At 40.2% G+C, this 15,604-nt stretch overlaps 1 protein-coding gene across 1 annotated transcript in view; it reads left to right on the top strand.

Moving 5' to 3' along the window:
- Window positions 1-15,604, top strand: part of CPXM2 (carboxypeptidase X, M14 family member 2) — an 80,564-nt gene that overhangs the window by 25,386 nt on the left and 39,574 nt on the right. Inside the window, exons 2-3 of the mRNA XM_026065669.1 lie at window positions 2,907-3,016; window positions 9,052-9,191. Of these exons, the coding sequence (XP_025921454.1) occupies window positions 2,907-3,016; window positions 9,052-9,191 (250 nt within the window). The remainder of the gene's footprint in view (window positions 1-2,906; window positions 3,017-9,051; window positions 9,192-15,604) is intronic.

Genomic DNA, 15,604 nt, shown 5'->3' on the forward strand with positions numbered 1-15,604 from the left:
TCACAGACAATACAAATAATTCATACTTAAAAAAATAAAGATCAGTCAGGCATGTTTAACTGAGATGTATATAAACATTTCTGAGATATTATTAGGCTTCAGTTTCTGTAGAAACAGAGATAATGGACACAAATATATGCAGGCAATTTTTTCAGTCTGTAAATAGCCCATGCTGCATTTTAAGAAGCTCTGCCTGAAATCCACAGGCAACCCAAGAATGTTACAGCTTTATAATAAATTAATAACGTTTCAGTCTGAATAAAACCAAACCTGCTTCTTCTATGTGCACTGATAAGTATTTTTTTGCTTGGTTTTCTAAAGAATGAGGCCTGTTTGGCTGCGCTGTGTGCGGAGGGGTTATACGCATGCCAGTGGTGTCTGTGCATGTCTCTCACTGCAGCAACACTTGAACCCTGTGGATAATTTCAGCCAAGTTTGACAGGCAGCTAGCAGCCTCACAACGAGTGCGTTCCTACGGGTTTCATGAAAATAGATCTCTGTATGGAAGAGAGAAATTCTCCTAATATCTCTTTTGAGGAAGATGGGACCACAAATTGTGCTGCTGTTAGTCATGCAGAGGAGTGGTAGGAGGAATACCAGGGGTGGGACAGCTCTGTAAGCGTTCGCTGCTCCCTATTAAATAACAGAAAACCTGAGTCTGAAATGCAATTTGGAAGAGACCAAGTTTCATTAGATCTATTGCTGATGGAGTTGGCTATTCACCTTGAGGAAAATTGTCTACCTTTTTATTAAGTTGTAGTAGTGCCTGTAGATTGCCCTTCTAGCCTTGTGTTAAGTGCAGCATATAAGCATAGAGTTAAGTGAAGTTTTATGAAGTCCTGAGTACATAAAAGCAGCTTGCTTTTATTATAAGCTCAAACCTGGTGTCTGATCTTGCCAGTACTTCCAAGTAGCCTTTGAGTACCTGAGAACTGTGAGACTGCACTCAGAAGAAAATATATTAAAGTGCAAAAGTTTGCAGGATTACACCCTTAGACTGATTTCCAAGTATGTCTTGATGACTGAGCTTGTTAAAGAAAAGCAGAAAGTTCCCAGCTCTATAATTTGCTCTCAGCAGAGCTTTGTCAGAGCCTAAGACTTGTTCTACTCAGAGTAAAATGAAAGATGAAACACTCATATATAAGGAAATACGATTAAAACAATCAGCCAATGAAACAAAAATCCTCTGAGCTACTCCTATCTCTGTTTTTCCTTATGCATCCTGTCTCTTCTCTGTTTTGGATAATTAGATTGAAAGCTCTTCTAAATGAGGAACTGTCTACATTTTGTCTCTTGTGTAATACGAAGATCACGGGTGGTACTTCAAAAAATACATTAATATTTAGCATTTGTCTTTACTGTCTTTGATGAAAACATAGAATTTCTGCAAGAATTTTTCTAAGGATGAACAAAGAAATACCAGCCTGAATTGGCAGTATGTAGTATTTCTCCTGAGGGATTTTGTCCATGAGCTAAGGAGGAGCATATGAAATCCCATACATGTTCTGCCATTTAGTGCATGGTAATACAGAACTGTATGTGAGAGGTAGACATGGCCAGGATGAGACTCTTGGATGCATACTGTCATGAAGTTTTGACGAGCAATGAAAATGTATATGTAAGCGGGATACAGTTATAGAGCACGGGGATAAGTTCTTTGACAATTCTCCAGCAACTGTGGCACAAGTGAGATTTCAATCACAACTTTCAAGCAAGGCGGTAGTTTGGGATGGCTTAGGTATTGTAACTAAGGGTGGTCTAGGGAGTAGAAATGCGGTCAAGGATTCATGACTGATGTTCAGTTTCTGTTTCTGTCACAGCCCGTTGTGCAAATTTTAGCAAACCTCCTGCACACAACAGAGTTCTGTTGCAAAAAAATTTCTGGCCTGTCCCCAAAAGCAGAGGTGTTATGGTGATGGCACTGCAAAACCAAGTCTAACCTAAAAAGTACCAGAGCTATACAAGTATTACATTGCTTTCCACTTTTGCCCTATGCAGGCTTTCCAATTCCTGCTGGTGCTGGCTTTATTGTACAATTTAGATGCTCCCAAAATGTCTCTCTGTACTATTTGTTCATGTTCTGTGAAACACTGATAGTTGATCTTCCCACCCTCACTCTGATATTTTAAGGATAAATATGCTAAGGACTGTGGGGGACTCAAATACTGTGGTGACTGGGGTCATCTTAGACCAGAATGTTTTTCCGGTAAAAAAGAAGTAGGCTCTTTCTGAAGTCTTATCTTCCAAAGCCAGAGCTCCGGGCTGGAGTTTGCTGCATTACTGGCTYGCTGTAAAGGCAATGGCATCTGCTTTTCTTTGTTCAAGGCTTTGCACAATTTGGAGCTTAGAGAGATGGCCCCTTGTTTCAAAATTGCCCTGTTTGTGCTTAGTCGTTACCTCCGTGGAGCTCAGCAGTCCGGCCTCCCGGACCTTTGTAACAGATGCCATTGTGCAATGTGAGCGATTGTGATTGAAGTTTCCAGAAGAGATTTTAATTAGAAACATAACTTCATACAGTAGCTTGGAAGGAGTACAGGGAAAAAATCAAAACAAGAGATGAAAAAGAAAATGCCAAAAGAGACAAATAAAAGGCCATTTTATTGGCATTTTGTACTGAAAAGCACTTGACAGGAAATACTGTGCATATCTGTAAAAAACAAAAGCATATAGCAAGCAGTAATGACTATATTATGAGGACCTCAAAGAACCAGATCCTCAACTGGTGTAAATCAGCATTGCTTCATTGATTTTATGGGTGCTGCCACTTCGCATTGACTTCACTGATGCTATACTCATTTATACCAGCAAGGACCCTGGCCAGTTTGGCACAAGTGAAAGAAAAAGTGCTGAATACTTGTTTATGACTTGCTTATTTTTTTATTAAATTCTAATCTTTTGTTTTGTAGATTGTCCTCCACTTGGTCTAGAGACATTAAAAATTACTGACTTCCAGCTCCATGCTTCCACAGCAAAGCGGTACGGCCTTGGGGCCCACAGAGGAAGGCTTAATATTCAGGTAACATCCATTTTTCTCCTAAGTGGTGGAATGGCTTAAGGTTGTGTTGTTGTATAAAGAGAACCAATGGATGGTTATTGCTTCTGACTACTTTGTCAGCTCATGTAATTCAAATGAAGGGGAAACATTGGAATTACAACAGTCAATAAGGTTGATGGATTACTCTTAAAGTTGTGGGGCTTATTTCTTGATTTAGAAAATGCTCCCAACTTAATGTGCTGAGAATTCAAATCCTTACAGAATTCTCTGCATAAGTAAAGGTGGAGGTGGGGTGGCACAGAAATCTTTCTCAGTTGTAGGAAATCATCCCAGGTCTGTTAACAGTGAGACTGAAATGAAGCTTATGGAGCAAGTTGCTTCTTTTTTGTTGTTTGCTTGTAGTTAATGACAGTGGTTAATTGAAATTGTGGTTTTAAATGAAGCACTTACCCCAAGGCAGCTTTTCAAATGCAATGATAATGCTACAAAAAATGCTGCAGTTTAGAAGCCRCTAGCATACAACCTTTTGTCTGGTTTTGCTGCTTTTGTTTTATCATTAAGAGTTGTGCATTGCAGGACCAATTTCTATTTCCTATGTCTTGTGTTTCTTTTTTCTATTTTATTCATGCTACTTGCTGAATTACAGTTGTTTCCAGTGTAAAAATATTCCTTTTGCATAAGAAAGTAGAACATTTAAAACTCAAGCTCATATACTGGACACCAAGTCAAGAGTGAAAAATGCATAAAGTTTGTTTAACTTACTAGTTAGCTTTTATTGACCCTCCATTAGATGTTTTTCTCTCACTGAAGAGAATTGCTAGTTAATGGACTAAGAAAGGGACTAGGAACCATGAACTCCAATCAGCAGTGCCGTTTCACATGATGCCCAATTCAGGGTAATGGTAGGCAGCTGCTGGAAGGAGGCACCCATGGTGCAATTCCTCCTTTTTTTTTGAGCTTGATCTAGTGATAGTGCCTTTCCTGAAACAGTTCTGTGAGTTTATCCAGAGGAGACCTGCTCTATTTTTTGTTTTGTTTTGATGGGTTGGGTTTTATCAGAAAAGCTCAGTAAACCAGTTCACTATGCTGCTATGCAAGCACCAGAATTAACTCAAGGTGAACGGTAGGAGCATGCCGGCAGCATGGAGATGGGAATGGGCCCTTTCCTTTCAGAGTGCGTGTGCTATTACACCAGTTTGGGTTTGAGGTGAGACTTTACTTGCAGCCTTTATGTTTAATTTCTTCTGAGATCTGAGCAAGGTACCTTGCTTCTTTATTTCATATTCTTTGCTAGGAAAAAAACCCTGATGAACACAAAAAGAGTATGTAGACAGTGGTGATGTCCAGAGCCTCCAGTGGAAGCAAAGAAAAGCATCTTTTGCTGGGGAACTAACAGAAGAGAGGCTCCAGGTGGCTTGTACTCCCAAAAAGCACTTGGGGCTAGGATTAGACTGAGTTTCCACAGGGGCATTTGTTTCTCGTGGTATGCTGGTGCCAGTTAGGATCTCAGGGGCCTGCATTTGTCTCGCCCCATGTTCATCTGCCGCCACCTCAGCTGCTGGTTAGCAGCGGTGTCCAGGCGCTGCTGATTGTAACAGCAACGCTTCTGCCGCTCCTTTGGCAAAGCTTGCGTTTCTGTTTGCTGTGAGCGTAACGTCTCTGCCCGGGCGGCCCTGCAGGTCTTGTGTCGGCTCCGGAGTCCTGCGCAGAAGTCTCGGATGAAAAGACCTTTAGTCCCAGTGCCAATTAAAACAGTGTTTTTACTTTCTTCTTTGTTCTCTAATTTCAGATCTTTGTTTAGAAAAATCATTCTTTTTCCTACGAACAAAAGTTTTCATGATGTCATACTTGTGCTTGATACAGATTTTCGTTTTGTTGTTATTCTCTCAAAATGTATTMATTCCACATAAATTCTTCTTACTGTGTGAAAGTTATGTTTTGATTCTTTTCTGGTCCCATGACTCTCAGAAGCTCATATGTGAATAACCCAAAAGCGCCTAATCTATGGCAATGTTTGATTTCAGTGATTTTTTTTTTTCTGTTTTACTTTTCCTGTTTGAATGCAGCATTTTTCTTTCCTACACCTTTATCTATAATAGACACTTCTTGTAATCCTCAAATCAAAACTTTCCACATTACTGAAAGCTTATTTCTATACGATAAAGTAATGTCCTAAACCCCTTGATGACTTAGAGTTACCGCTGTGACTGACAGTGTTAAAAGTGCAGTCTTGCATTTGTTTCTCTTTTCTCCTACCTGTGGGATTGGCTTAAAATTGATAACCTTTCAATATATTTGAAGCCAGTACCACTCGCAGATCTCTTCCCTGCCACTTGATTTTCAGTGTTTAGTTTTATTTTGCATTTAGGACTTCTGAATTTCAGTAGTATTTGAAAAATATATGCTTACAACCATCTGTAGGCATCACAGGGGAGCTAAGTTTGAAATGGAGAGTAACTTGCGTTACAGTAGAGTGGCGGCTGCGGCAGCTGACTTATGGCAGAAGACTGAAATTTTGTTCTTCATCTGAATACATTTGGGCTGTAATGCCTTTCTTTTCATTATAGAAGGAGGCTTTTTGAATAGTGATAATGTGAATAAGGGCTTATTCTGTCTTGCAAATGTTTAATTCAGAAGAGAAACATGAATTAAGATCAGAAGTCATATCATTTGTAAAGGTATCATAAGCTTTTGTGTACTTCATTTTAGCTTCTAAGCGCATATGTACACATTGCATAAACAGTCACTTGTTTTATCTGAATCACAATTTTCAATAGTTAAGTTTATAGATAACTTATTGAACAATGACAAGGGATCGTCCTTTTTGCTATGTGCAAAAGTTGCCTTTTATAAAACATTGCAGGGGAAGTTTCTGGGAAATTAAAAAAAAAAAAAATTATAACATAAATCTGGCTAGCGTTTTACATGTATAGTAAAATAATCATTTTCACTTTTGATCCATGGCTATTCTGCTGTATTTTATAGCAGGAGAAGTTGGGTGGTGTAGGAAAATTCCGAAATGAGACGTTGGTGGAAATGAAGACAGAACTGACATCACTGCCCATGCCAGCCTCTGCTAGTTAATTGAATGGTGATGCCTTGTGCTTGTGAGCGGTCCACAAGCCTGAATCTCATACTGATCCAAGTTTCAGTTGAAGTTTGGAAGTGGACTGTTTCTTTATTGCTAATGACCTTCATCAGTTGGTGTGTGGAATTTGAGGTATTCAAAAGCACATTAAATGTTTTCGTATTTGGACGTGAGGAAATCTAAGCTAGGTTAGACTTACAGGTGCTCTTGAAAATTCAGTGAAAGGAAAAAAGGGTTTGCTTAAGACCTAGTCCTTGCTTCCAGTTTCTGTTAGCTCCTGCACTCTTCTACTTATGAAGATATTAGTGTTTAAAATGTACTATATTTAAAAAAAAAAAAAAACTTTTTCATTTTCTGTATGTCATAATATGAATCCGTTAATTAAATACAGGGTTTTTTAAATTGAAGTAAGCATTTTACTGGGATAGAGTATTTTGAACTATATTCTTTGATAATAGCTGTTCTCATCATTCAGGAAGGAAGATTATAATTTTCCAAAGATTTCAATGACAAATTATTAAATATTTGCTAAAAGCTCTAAGGTTTTTATGGAAACAATATTTTGAAGTGGCCATCAAGGAAATTCCAAATTTAAAGCTCCTTTTTCGAAGAAAAAAAAGGGGGGGGGAGGGAAGGGGGAGACAGACGGACAGACAGAGTCCTGGCTTTAAGAGATACAGAACACAGAAATTTGTTGAGATTCTTTTCCTTGGGAGATATTTTTATCAAGAATTTTTCGAGCAGTATTCTGTGATAGTTATGCACAGCTACTTGCTAAATCCCTAGTGAAAAATATTATTTTAGCTTAAGAAAAGTTGAAGTAAGGAAAAAAAGGATCAGGAAGAAGTAGTAACACAGGTTTTTTTTATGCTCTTTCTTTGGCCCTGTTATTTTAAGATCTGCGTAACTGTAATCATACCCTTTAGACTCCCCATATTCACTGTATGACTTAAATATATGCCAAGCTTTTAATCAAGTCCAGCTGAAACCATGGAAACTTAAATATGTAATTTGAGGGGGGTGTTGTTTTTGCAAATAAGCTCTTCTTTCTCTCCTCTGTTTTATCTTTTCATTGTAATGTCGAGGACAGGTTTACACCGTGATGCGTATCGCTTTTCTGTGTAATGCCCTCATTCTGAATGAGAAAAAACCCTGAACCAAAAATCCCCCTTGAAGCACTGTCAGTGATGTATTTGGTCCACTGAAATTGGTGATATTTCATCAGTGCAAGTGGAATTAGTACAGTGCTGGTTCAAGGTGCTCCCTGGATCTTAATACTTCCTGGCAAGCACTGGTTTTAAACCCTCAGGCTACTTCAAATTCCATCTTATTTTAAAATACTTTGAAACCTTTTCCTGAAAAAGGTTATAACTCAGGTCAGTGATCATATTTATATTCTCTCTTGTTTTCCCATTGTTCAATTCTCCTTGAAAATATTGTTTTCCGGTGTTAACAGAATTTTCTTTTGTATCTTATACTTCAATTTATACACAAACTTCCCTTTCTATATGTCAGAGTTAGTACAGAGAACTAGGTGACTTTATGTAAGTTTGGCAGATGCAGTAAAACTGAGATAGCACACCTGAAATTTTGTTAGGTTTTGATACCTTAGAAAATGAGAGATTTTAGGATTTGAATATATGTCTGCATTTTGCAGGACTTCTTTCAGATGCAACTAGACTTGGACTGGAAGATGGGGTCGACTGCTACATCTTCTTTTGTGGCTTAGGTCCACCTCAAAGTGCATTTTAGTAGAAACTCCATAAAAATGGATGTAGACAAACCCATCAATTTCTGCCATCCTAAYACTGCTGTGACTCTGTAATCTCTGCTGATACTGCTCAGTGGGATGCTAAGGGATGATTCAGACAATTTAATTAATGATTGTGTCCTTGGGTATTTATTTGGTTATATATACAAAATTGAGGTTATATCACTGAAGAAACAATAACTATATGCCAAAGTTTAAGATCTTTGTCTTTAATGTAGATTTACAAAGTTTTCTGTACTCTTCATTTATAATTGGGGAACATTTAAGAATATCTATTCTTAGAATTGCCTGGATGGCAATGATAAACCCATGCTAAACACAGAAGAAATGCCATAATAATACGTGTAGCTCTTGAGGGCCATATGGAAAAGCTTCTGTGCGTTCTATGACTTTCCAACCAGCTTGGTGCAGAACACGTCCTGGGTTTTAGTAATGGGATGAATATCCGTAGACCTCAGATGCTACATTTCTTTAAATGCTATTTCATGTGTGTTTAGAATACATCTTGCTGAAAAGATCTTGCAGCTCTTTCTTTTTTGAAAAAGTTGAGAGGGCTGTTTGTTTTGTTTATTGCCAGTATAAATTGGGATATAGGTGGGTATAAGTTGGAGTACAGCTGGGAGCTGGGCATTCCTGAATTCTTGTCCTCTGACATCTGCTGTAAGGCCTGAAAGTCCCTAGTGATGAAAATTTTGTAATTCTGGGAATGAGAATTGGTGGAAAACATTTCCGTATGCCCTACACTCTCCTTTGCTGCTTTCAGTGGAAAAGGAGGTCGTTCCATCTCTAACCATTCTCTAATTGGATTGGAGTTGGCTTTTTAGGACTTGGATAACTTGGAGGACCATGCAGATAACTCCTTCTGGATAAAGACTCCATTAGGTCACTGGCAGACAAAGGTGAACTAAACAGAACTAAAGTTCTGTTTATGCCCTTTAGCTATATCAGGTTCTTAGTTTTTTGGGTTCTTAATTTTTAAAGAGACTTAGCAGTACTTTTTTTGCTTTGAGTATGAAAAATACTTTGGTAGCTCCTTATAGCTGTTGAGAATGACAGTCTCGGGGGTCTTGGAATATTTGCTTGAGCAAAAAGAGAAAGTGGAATGAATGATGACTTCATGTTTTCTTTTCTTTTTCCCATGAAAGACCTTTGGTTTTGTGGTTCTGATTTATGAAGACAGCCTTGCCTTCTTTTCAGGCAGGTGTTAACGAAAATGATTTTTATGATGGTGCTTGGTGTGCAGGAAGAAATGACCCATATCAGTGGATTGAAGTAGATGCTCGAAGGCTAACAAAATTCACTGGAGTTATCACACAAGGAAGAAACTCTCTCTGGTCGTAAGTACATGCTTACTTTTCTCCCTGTGACTCCAGGCTTTCAAGCCAAGGAATTTACATTGTATTGTGTATTCTTTTTTCAAGAAAGGGGAATAATGGAAATACAATGTTAAATCAAGTAATTGAACAGAGAAACAATAAAAAGCAAAGTGTTTATATGTGGCATACAATACAAACTTGAAGAGAGCAAACTTCTATAGTCATTATTTACACATAAATTAGAGTTAAAGGACGCAATGTAATTTACATGCTTTTATCCTCACTTTGTTGAACTTGATTGTATTAAGTTTCCTAATTCTTTGCCAATATTTAACTTGGTTAGTTTATCATACTAATGAACAATAAGTGATCTGTGACATTTACTAATACATAGGCAATCACTAGATAACTGGTAAAATTCCAAAATCACAGAATCACAGAATCGCTGAGGTTGGAAGGGACCTCTGGAGATCATCTAGTCCAACCCCCCTGCTCAAGCAGGGTCACCTAGAGCACATTGCACAGGATTGCATCCAGGCGCGTTTTGAATATCTCCAGAGAAGGAGACTCCACCACCTCTCTGGGCAACCTGTTCCAGTGCTCTGTCACCCTCACAGTGAAAAAGTTTTTCCTCATGTTCAGATGGAAGTGTCTGTGTTTCAGTTTGTGCCCGTTGCCTCGCGTCCTGTCGCTSGGCACCACTGAAAAGAGTCTGGTCCCATCCTCTCGACACCCTCCCTTCAGATACTTGTACACGTTGATAAGATCTCCTCTCAGCCTTCTCTTCTCCAAGCTAAACAGGCCCAGCTCTCTCAGCCTTTCCTCATAAGAGAGATGCTCCAGTCCCCTAATCATCTTTGTGGCCCTTCGCTGGACTTGCTCCAGTAGTGCCACATCCCTCTTGTACTGGGGAGCCCAGAACTGGACGCAGTACTSCAGATGKGGCCTCACCAGGGCTGAGTAGAGGGGGAGAATCACCTCCCTCGACCTGCTGGCAACACTCTTCCTGATGCACCCCAGCATACCATTGGCCTTCTTGGCCACAAGGGCACATTGCTGCCTCATGCTTAACTTGGTGTCCACCAGCACTCCCAGGTCCTTCTCCGCAGAGCTGCTTTCCAGCAGGTCARCCCCCAACCTGTACTGGTGACTGGGGTTATTCCTCCCCAGGTGCAGGACCCTGCACTTGCCTTTGTTGAACTTCGTGAGGTTCCTCTCTGCCCACCTCTCCAGCCTGCCCAGGTCTCTCTGAATGGCAGCACAGCCCTCTGGKGTATCAGCCACTCCTCCCAGTTTTGTATCATCAGCAAACTTGCTGAGGGTGCACTCTGTGCCTTCATCCAGGTCATTGATGAAGAAGTTGAACAAGACTGGACCCAGTACTGACCCCTGGGGGACACCGCTAGCTACAGGCCTCCAACTAGACTCTGCACYGCTGATCACAACTCTCTGAGCTCTGCCATTCAGCCAGTTCTCAAKCCACCTCACTGTCCACTCATCTAACCCACACTTCCTGAGCTTGTCTATGAGGATGCTATGGGAGACAGTGTCAAAAGCCTTGCTGAAGTCTAGGTAGACAACATCCACTGCTCTCCCCTCATCTACCCAGCCAGTCATTCCATCATAGAAGGCTATCAGATTGGTTAGGCATGATTTCCCCTTGGTGAAGCCATGCTGACTACTCCTGATATGATTTTTAAATCAACAGTTAATATTTATTTCTGTATTATTTTGTAAAAGAAGAGTTTATAACATAACCAAAAACATGCAGTATGTTTTGATCAGAACTCAAGTGTTTGCTACTAGGTATGCTGTGCTGTGTTTATGGATGGCAGGAAGACTCCATGGAGTTATAGCCTGGTTGCTGTACGGCTTGTAGGAAGGACTGCTTTTCATGAGAGGCAGTTCTCTTGCTGCTTTGCCGAAAGGAGAGGCAATATAGTACTGTAAAGCCCAGGAGCTTGGCTTCTCATCCTTTAGTGCTGTTCCTTTCAAATGCTGAAAGCACCCTAGAGCTTTTTGGCTACTGCTCATCCTACAGAATGAGAATATTGCACTATGAAATAACTAATTTGCACCAAGTTGTGTGTATTTGTGTGCGCTTACCTGGTTGTGATCTGCTTCTCAGAGTAGGCGCCTAGATTAGGCCCTCACTGTGTTGTAGAAATCAGTCCTTCTGTTCAAACCACTTCTCCATGGACATATCAGCAAAAGACTAATTGTTCATGCTGGATATTTAGCTCACCAAAGTGAGAGACCCCTGAAATGCAAGAATTCGCCCTCTACCCCCAGATATCTGAATCCCATTCTGCACTAATGTTAATCCTTCTAAGGAAGAAAGCAGACACTGTATGTGAGAAAATTAGATGGAGAAAGGAAAAATTTCCCCTTTGCTCTGCTGGAGATCTCTACAGTCTCATGCAGTTTGAGGTTGTAGTTTGATGCAATGGGGATGTGAAAGAGGGAGGACTTTTTTAGACGCTTCTTTCACTAGTTCTCACCCTAGCTATCATTGCTACAGAAGATACCAAAAGTACCCTGCTGACATCAGTGGAATTACTCTATCACACAGCCCGTATGAGTGAGGTGAAAATCATGTGCTGGAAATAGAGCAATTGGCTGGCCTGAACAGGAGCTGGAAGGCATGGTGTATTTTATTCCTGATCTTTACAGTGTTCATTCACAATCTCTTTTAATTTCTTGTTGGGTCTTGCTGCACTACGTGAGCGAATAATCCCACTCACATTGCTAGACTTTCTTGGCCATGTGGGTTGGGGATGCACAGCCTTAGATTCTTTCTGGTCAGGTCCCTCAATTAAGAAAATCTGCATGCTGTACAACAACAAGCAAACCAGAAAAATACCACTGTAGTTAAGCAAAAAGAAAAAGAACCTTTTTACTTCCTACACTATAATTTCTGGTGTTTCTTTTCTTTTACGCATTGGTGTGGGAGCAGGAGCCCTTTTGGCAAGAAGGTTTCTATATTTATTCCACTTTGTTCTGTGTTAGGTAGATAATTATTCTAGCAAAGGCTTATTCCTTTCTGTATTTGTACTCTTGACATCACTGTTCCCTTCCACACCAGTGCTGCATTGCTTTATCTTGTGTTGCTATTTTTAGTTTAGCTATATCGTGAGTTTACAGCAGGATTTGATGCTCTATATTTGGTACTCACTGTCCTTTTTTAATTTATTTTCTTTGGTGACTGAGTCTTGTTTTCACCCTCTCCCCTGTGCAAAGTCAACTGGCAGAACTGCGAAGGTCTGCAGGAGGAGCAGGGTCAGTGCTGGGAGAAAAGATCCGGGTTCCTCCTAAGTTGCTGTTCATCTTTGCAAAGAAATATGCATGTGTCTGCCTCAGGGGAGCAAAGGCAGGTTTGAAGAGGCTAGCAGGACGCATCTGTGGTGCGGGGCGGGCTAAGAAAAGGATGTCCTGCACCACGGGGAAAAATAGAGTAAGGTCCCTGTCAGGGATAACATCCTACCCCACCTGCAGGTTACACATGAGGGACCGTCATGGAGGTGGCTCCTCTGGGGATGTGGTGGCCTCTGTCTGATTCAGCTGTTCAAATCAGGTGCAGGATCTCCCTTAATAGGTTAATAGGTTAATAACAGCRACACCAAATTCTGACAGCTGGCTGAAGTGACAGATTGGTAGACTTTCTGCAGTGCATGATTAGGAAGACATGATGTTACTATCTCATAAAGTGTGGGTATATGTGAATGTATGTATATAAATATATATGTAAATGTACACACATACATTTTTGGCATATCCAAGATGACCAATCCTATAATGCATAATCCTTACTGTAATAGGCGTGGGTTAAACTTCCACCAAACGGTGTTTTGCGCTTTTGCCAACTGCCAGACTTTCTGGGGTTGTGTCACAACCCCTAATGCTAGTAGAAATGTGAGTTTCTGCTGACACAGCCTTGGCGGTGGGACTGGCTTCCCTGGAGTCCACCTCATTCATTTTCCCTCCCATCAAATTGTATAGATAAAATCTGTTTACCTGAGGTTTGTACAGTCTAGTTCTGCATATGTAGGGCCTTGAATTTTAAAAATAATTTAGTACTCCTCAAAGTACCAAAGTAGGTGTCTGCATCTTCAAAAGAGTTTTTCCTGATGTATGCAACCCTCATCTGAGCTAAGAGTGCTGTTCTGGRATTTGCCAGTTTCTGAGCACTCTAGAACATGATGATGACAGCTGCTGCTCTTTGAATTATTTTGTTGCATCTGAATGATGCTCTTTTCAGTGTGACTTCCTTCCTGAATTCCTCATGCAGCCAAGGAAGTAAGAAGGAAGAAAAAAAACTGTGAAATCATGCTGTGGAGAAGAGCTAAACAAGAGAAATTCAGTCTGGGTAATAATAGAAATGATAAGTATGAAACAGAGGTTGTGTTAGAGTGGAGTTTGAAGGCATTTGGTGGAAGCTTTGGTACTTCCGGCAACATAGGGAGACAAGAGCTTATGACATTAACTATAGGAGTTTCATGCGGTGAATTGCCTTTTATAAGCCAACCTGGGAGAAACAGGCTGATAGGACTTTTACTGGTGTGGGTAGGATCTTTTGTAATAGTTTTGATAAATGGGCACTAGAAAAAAAGGAGATTCATTACCTCCTTCCTCTAAGTCTTAGTGGCCACAATGTGATGGCATCAAAAAGCACTATTTATGGTATGAGAGTCTGTGCAGAAAGATGCTATTCTATTACCTAAAGGACCTTCACAACTTCATGAAAATATGTGACAAGAATATAGTGCATTCATAGCCAATAGAAACATATGTTGGAAAATAAACTTATTTCAGGTAGGTGAGTCAGAAACACCCCTCTGCTGATTTAGTGAAATAAAGAATTAAGACACTAGAATATGTGGTAGGTTTGCCAATGCTATTATATGACACTGATTAAAAAAAAACCAAAACCGGAATAATTTTTTTCCTTGCATTCATCAAGAAATTTAATATTAAGTGGGGAAAACTTACTTAACATCCACTCTGAACTGCTGCCAAGATCAGACCTGTCTCTGTCGCTTTGGCTTCTTGCTACTAACTTGTAGAGTACACATAAAATGACCAGGGAAGGCAGGTGAGGACACCCCACAGAATGCTGCAGCAAATTACTCTGCTTCTTGTTGCAGAGCTGCAACATTTGAGAAGGCAGTCTGGCCTTCGAGTCTCTTTGTATTACTGATGCCCTAGCCAAAGTGAGCGTACTGATGGTAAAAGCAACCTTTTACTCCTTTTTCCAGCACTGGCAATTGCAGCCTGGATCTGCTGATGGTCCACTCCACCTAGACAGTTTCTACAGGTAGTCTCTTAACATTTGCTTTTTTCATTGGCTTTAGAAATTTTAAGACAATGGATGAACTGAAGATTATACTTAGTACTTAGTGCCATGCATTTGTGTTATTTGCACTGTAATTTTTTATATGAATATATTTTTCTATTCTAAGTCACTATTTTTACTTGTCCCACAGAATGCTTGCATGTTTCTCTATTGCAAGGTCTCATCCTACTTCACTTTTCTTTTTTTTTTTTTCATTAATGGTTAGCTTGGAGATGCAGTCCCAGGGAAGCAGGTGCAGCAGTATGTGGAGTACAGAGAAGATATAGATGATCTTGAGCCACTGAGAAAGAACTTGAAAATGACAATAGCACCAGAATGAAGGTAGAGGAAAAAATGAAAAGCTATTAGGATAACAAGAACCAGCATTCATCTGTGGCAGATGGATAAGGTTAAATACTGTTCTAGAAGCAAGAGTGCACTTGCCCTGCAGAACACTATGTAGGGAGACCATGGTCATCACAGCTCATCTGTGTGGGTGAAACATCAGCTAGTCTGCTTACTGCTTCTTGTGTTCAAACTCAGTCTTCCAGGGTTTCTTTCTGTAGCCTTGAGAAGTAGAAGCATATCAATAAAGAGAAGTGACCAGGTTTCAGTGACCTAAACCAAAGTCCCTGTTTCCTGTTGAGCAAGCATCTCTGAGTCCTAGAACCAACCATGAGAAAACACTAGTCATGGGTGTGATTTGAAGCTGGCCTAATCTGTGCCAGCAGCCAAGAAATAACTTGCCCGTGAAAACTAGTAAGTGAAGGAGAAGAAATAATGACTAACACGGGTTGCTGAGCAGGAGATGATATGGAAAGAAAAACTAAATGTGGTGAATAAGGGAAAGGAGAAGAATGAGCAGACAAATGGGCAAAAGTAAAAAGAAAGGAAGGAGTCAGGAAGGGGATAAAGAGTCAGGAAAGGGAGGAAGAAGGGGGGAACAGAACAGAGACAATATAGACCAGGAGAGGCTGCTAGGAGTAGGTATAAAAAATTGCAGCTGCAGGTGTGATAAGAACTCTTCAACCTCAGTTTTTCTTTTCTCAGTGCTGCTTGAACAAGTTGCATGTGTTGTGTGTGGGTTTTTTTTTTTCTTTCC

The sequence above is a fragment of the Apteryx rowi genome, unplaced genomic scaffold (assembly GCF_003343035.1).
Source record: "Apteryx rowi isolate R43461 unplaced genomic scaffold, aptRow1 scaffold_23, whole genome shotgun sequence".
In the NCBI taxonomy this organism is placed as follows: domain Eukaryota; kingdom Metazoa; phylum Chordata; class Aves; order Apterygiformes; family Apterygidae; genus Apteryx; species Apteryx rowi.